Raw genomic sequence first — 6,000 nt, 5'->3', positions numbered from 1 at the left:
TTCTGTTTTTTTTTCAGCCTAATGATGGCCTGCTTGACTGATAGTGGAAGCTTTTTGAATCTCATCTTGAGAGTTGACGGTAACGGATTCCAAATGCAAACAGCACACTTGAAATAAACTCTGGACCTTTTATCTGCTCATTGTAATCGGGATAATAAGGGATTAACACACACTTGGCCATGGAACAGCTTAAAAGCCAATTGCCCAATTACTTTTGGACCCTTAACAAGTGGGAGGCACGTATGCAAACTGTTGTAATTCCTACAGCGTTCACCTGATTTGGATGTAAATACCCTCAAATTAAAGCTGACAGCCTGCAGTTAAAACACATCTTGTTTGTTTGTTTATTTTAAATCTATTGTGTTGGTGTATAGAGCCACAAATGGTAGAATTGAATCAGAATTGCTCAGACTACTTCATAACTGTGGTGGGCGTTTCTCTCCGTCTCGACCAATCACAACAGACTGGGCCATCGGACCAATCACAACAGATTGGCATTATGCAAAGGAGGGCTTTGGCAACAACTGAATCACTAAACAAGTTGGAGTTGTTAGGATAATTAGGTAAAAGTAAATGAATATTATAAGACAATGAAAGTTTTTGACCTTGCAAGCAGATCAGACTGTTGTTGGAGACCCTTAAAATTAAAATATGACCTTTTATAATGCATAATATGGGCTCTTTAACCTAAAATATTTAGCAAACATTTTTTAAAGATGACATTTTATTGAATTTTGAAGCTGGGGGACTGGAATGATTCAACAATTCCTTTATAGCAGCTATTATTATTATTAGTTTAAATCATTGCAAGATCATGCAATAAACAATGCAATGCACAAAGGTGTCTGTTAGCATCACACTCTAGCTTCAAGTTCACACATCTGTCTTGTAAAAGTAAAAAACATGCAGTGCTGTGCTGTGGTTTCAGCGCCTGCTGTGAAATGAGTTTGTCCTTTGGACAGATAAACCCACGGGCTCTTCCTTAAAGGCCAATTTCATGGCAGATATTTGTGCAGCAGTGTGTTCTAAATAATTTCTCCAGCCTCTCGGAGGACGTTCCATTGCTTTGATCCCAAGTGAAGATAAGTTTGAGTCTAGGTTTTTAATGACTTTTGACCTCGATTTCAGCTTGGCTGCGAGTCAAGTTTTCTTTGATGTCGTATTCATTCATTCATTCAGACAGACAGACAGATAGTCAGACAGACAGACAGACAGACAGACAGAATGTTTACATCTTTTACCACAAACGGCACATCTGAGGTGATTGCTTTTGTTGTACATGAGTCATTTATTACTAAAGTATACAATATTTCATGTTCAAAAGTTCATTTTTGTATGAATGGTCACCAAAAAAATGCAGTTATTAAAGAGAAAATGCAGTAATATTACGATATATTTAGAAATATTTGTGTGTTATGCATATGTTTATTATTTATGATTGTATGTGTAATAATAAGGTGGCTCAGTAGTTAGCACTGTCACCTCACAGCAGGAAGGACATTGGTTCGAGTCCCGCCTGGGCCAGTTGGCATTTCCATGTGGAGTTTGCATGTTCTCCGGGTGCTCCGATTTCCCCCACAGTCCAAACACATGCACTATAGGTGAATTGGGTAAACATACTCCGCCCTAGTGTATGAGTGTGTGTATGGGTGTTTCCCTGTACTGGGTTGCAACTGGAAGAGCATCTGCTGCGTAAAACATATGCTGTAACTAGGGCTGCACGATTAATCGGAAAAAGATCACGATCTCGATTCGACCTTACACACGATCTTAAATCATCTTTTCTACGATTCAGCCAATTATATTTTCAAGGTCAGGAGAAAAGAGTAAAGGCGGACGCACAAGTCTTCACAGGAACATGGACACCTTCAAATGGCGTGAAAAGTGTGACATGCTGTATTTATAAGGTATAATTCAACCAGAAATGTGGTTTCTGTCTTCATGTAATGATGTTTGCGGCTGCAAAATCACACGTGAGCTGACGACGTGTGAGCTACCGAGAACACGCGTGTGTGCACGCAGCACGCCAATAATGGCCACTTTAGTAAATAGAACCTGCGCAAGCTGTAAATAACAGGTGATGAAGTTGTAAATAACTTTCAGTTTGTTGCACAGAGCGATCGTTTGAGAGCTACGCTGAAAGAATGATCTGCATGTGTGTGTTCTTTATCACAATAACGGCAGCCATAGGCCGCACTCGAAAGTGAAAATAAAAATGTGCGCACATCATTTAAATAATCATATCGAATTTTACGGTTATGATTACGACAAGCATTTTATACGTTTTTTTTCTTTTATAGCGAACACATAGTGTTGTGCATGAAAATAAATGTTTTACTGTGTCAGTATAACTACTCTAGCCTATATAATGTTGAATATAATGCAAGAAGGAATCTGATAATGACAAATGTCTGATTTTACCAGTGAAAACAAATGGTTTAATAATATTGTCAATGACAAATGACAAGCACATGTCTCAAACATAATACTTCAATTTTATAATTATGAATAGTTGTGTGAGGTCATCTTTTTACTGTGAATTAACAAACAGGACATATTGAAAGTCTGTTCAAGTACACCATAATGACTGTACAACATTTAGCATTTTAAGCAACAGTAGATCTACACATAGGCCTAATATTATTATTGTTGTTTTACTATACCGTCACTTTAGATTTATAAGGTTCTATCTGACATTTTTGTCAAAATTGAGTTATTGACATATTCTTATTAAATGACAACTTATTGTTTACATTTTAAGACTTGTGAACAAGTGTTGCACACATGCTATATGGATTGCACGAACGTTGAAGCTCAATATCTCTAAACCATTCAGAACGCAAATAGAACCTTATAATTCCAAGGCGACGATATGTTTGAGAAATAACAATAATAATAGACTACTCATATTTACCTTTATTTTACATCTAAAGAATCGTGAGAAAGAATCGTGATCTTGAATTTAAGCAAAAAAAAATAATAATAATTGTGATTCACTTTTTACCCAGAGTCGTGCAGCCCTAGCTGTAACAGTAGGTGTTTCATTCTGCTGTGCCCGCTCCTGATAAATAAGGGACTAAGCCAGGGGTCACCAATCTCGGTCCTGAGGGCCGGTGTCCCTGCAGGGTTTAGCTCCAACTTGCCTCAACACACCTGCCTGAATGTTTTGAGTATACCTAGTAAGACCTTGATTAGCTTGTTCAGGTGTGTTTGATTAGGGATGGAGCTAAAATCTGCAGTACACCGACCCTCCAGGAACAAGTTTCGTGACCACTGGACTAAGCCAAAGGAAAATGAATGAATGATATATGATCACCTGCCCTCCAGTCCATCTATATACTCCTTCTTTTTCTTGCGGCTCTCCTGTGCCGACTGCTTGTTTCTGATTTTCCTCCGAATCTTCTTCAAAACCTTTTCTTCATACTGATAAAAAGATGAGAAAAAAGATGTAAAGTTAAGGGGATGGTTAACGCAAAAAAATAATAAATAAATTACTCACTATTAACTCTAACCCTCAAGTGGATGTTAATGGAGGTCATGGGCTACTGGCTTCCAACAATCTTCAAAATATCTTTATTTTATGAAAATTTTTTGAAAAACTGTAAAACCAGTGTTTTCCAACCCTGTTTCTGAAGGTAGAGGTCAACAATGACATAACTTGCGGCTGAACTATCATAGTACGATGCATCGTTTGGGAAAAGAACAATGTAGTGACGAGGGTTTCCCAAACCCATAGTTTCTTTGTCACTGATTCATCGCTTGAACCACGTTAGTTATAACTCAAAACACCCATAATGATGCTCTAAACAGGGTGGAGTAAGTACTTCTTTAGAGAAAAACCCATAACGTCTTTGTGCAAATTCTATTGTTTTACACAAACATGCATTTAAAATAAAATCTAATATTAGTTTTGGTAAAAGCATGCACTCGCTTTTTATATAAACTGAAATATATGTAAATGGCACATAGGCCTATGTTTGCTTTACTAATATTATTGCGAAGTTGAACATTACATATTCCATTCTAAAACATATCAATTACAAAAGCAAACACATAATCTAATGTAATATATAAATCATATAAATAATGAGGCTATTTATTCTAAAATGAAATGCATTATTTATTAGAAATGAAAAAATCATACTTTATTGATAATATTAACGATGACGATGATGATGATGATGATGATAATAATAATAATAATAATTATTATTATTATTATTTATTTTTTTTTTTAATTATTATTTTTATTATTATAATTATTATAGTTAAGTAGGATATTGGGTCCCACTTTATATTAAGTGGACTTAACTAATATGTACCTACACAGGAATTAATAATTTGTTACAATGTACTTATTGTGTAAATACATGTATTTATGGTGTACTTATGCTTGATTAAATACATATATGTAATTACATCTGTAATTAACTTTTGTAACTGCATTTGTAAATACACTGTTGACCATCCCTTACACCTTAACCCACCCTTAAACCTACCCACACCACCAAACCTGTCCATAACCCAACCTCTATCCCAACTCAAATGCACCACAAGTGTTCTCAAATACATTATAAACACAATAAGTACATTGTATTTATTTTTTTTATGTAAGAACATAGTAGTTAAGGACACTTAATATAAAGTGGGACCGGATATTGTTTATATATATATATATATATATATATATATATATATATATATATATATATATATATATATATATATATATATATATATATTTTTTTTTTTTTTTTAGAAAAGTCTACTTTTACAATTTGACACATGTAAACCACAGCAGAAAGTTCCAACCAACAGGCCCATGTCATATACAGTACAGATACTATAATTTAAAAGTAACTTTGTGTTAAAAGTATGCTTTTAGTTTTCATAAGCTTTGGACACATAACATAGATTCCGCTTTTAAATAATAGGTCACCTATAGCTTTTGCCATGAGGCTGTGTTCAAAATAATATCAATATTTTTAAAGTGCACTGCGAAAGGAGTACAATTGTAAAACATGAAGATTGCTAAAACTAAACTGTAAAAATAGTTTGAAATCAAATTACACCTAAGAGAGATGACTTTAATGCTTTTTTATTTTTAATAATTCCAACTTTGAATGTTAGAAAGTTCTAAATGAATATGGCATATTGGGATAAGTGGGAATAGAACACAGCCAGGAACTATGTCAAACTAAAGCTCCAGATTGGTAGTTTCGAGTGCTCAAGTTTGCGACGCAGTTTGCGAATGTTCATTGGAAGAGACCTTGCGAGAACTTGGAGAACTTGCAACCTTAGTCGGCTAACAGTTTTTTTGGGAAACAAACCCCAGATTTCTTGCAATAAATTTCAGAATAGAGTGCGGTAGTAGTTAATAACTGGCGTAATGAAAAAGGGAGCCGGTGGTTTAACAACATAGCGCTTCAGAGTCCCGACATTATTTCGGAACAGCATATCTGTGATTTCCTCATTATTATTAGGCATTAGTACAGCCAGTGCTCATGACTGTTACACATGATGAACCAGTGCTTTCTGCACATGCTTTTTTTCCATACAGTCTGTCTGCACATCATCTGCATAACGGTCCTCAGAGCAGGCTTTACCATTGCAGAGCAAACTGCGCTGCCTTCAGCAAAGAGGCACTGTCCTTCAGCTTGCATAAGAAAATGGTCAGTTTACTGTCAGGAAGCCCACATCAAGAAAAGCTGATGTATGGGAGTCTTTTTCATGCGTCATAGACACAAATGGAAAAAAATACCCTTTGTGCGATGTGATAACACCTCAAAGATTAACCCTTTATCAGTCACAAGTCTGGAACCTCAGGTTAAAGGCAGCACTCATGTCTCATCCCAAAGCGACAATCTAAACTGACATCTAGCCTACAATTCTTGCACAATGTAATGTTTCATCTGTTCTCTTTCTCTTTTGGTAGTATCCCATTTTAAATGTGAGATTTTGGAAACTAGATCTAAGTTTAGTGGGAACTGTCAGGTAGAA

General features: G+C 35.5%; 1 protein-coding gene across 6 annotated transcripts in view; it reads right to left on the bottom strand.

Annotated features, from left to right (window-relative positions):
• creb3l3b (cAMP responsive element binding protein 3-like 3b) overlaps positions 1 to 6,000 on the bottom strand; it is a 68,352-nt gene that overhangs the window by 26,309 nt on the left and 36,043 nt on the right. For 5 of the 6 annotated variants that reach the window (XR_015479000.1, XR_015479001.1, XR_015479002.1 and 2 more), the window contains exon 6: positions 3,317 to 3,423. Coding sequence is in view for 2 of the 6 variants with exons in the window: in XM_087241501.1 (XP_087097627.1) it covers positions 3,317 to 3,423 (107 nt within the window). In the remaining 4 variants the exon portion in view is untranslated. Of the gene's footprint in view, positions 1 to 1,216; positions 1,711 to 3,031; positions 3,424 to 6,000 lie in introns of those variants that run through there. The other variant, XR_015479003.1, reaches the window with a different exon arrangement.

Source organism: Danio rerio, chromosome 2 (genome assembly GCF_052040795.2).
Source record: "Danio rerio strain M-AB ecotype USA chromosome 2, GRCz13ab, whole genome shotgun sequence".
NCBI lineage: Eukaryota > Metazoa > Chordata > Actinopteri > Cypriniformes > Danionidae > Danio > Danio rerio.
The sequence above is the reverse complement of the archived record's forward strand: the minus strand, read 5'-3'. Positions and strand labels throughout refer to the sequence as shown.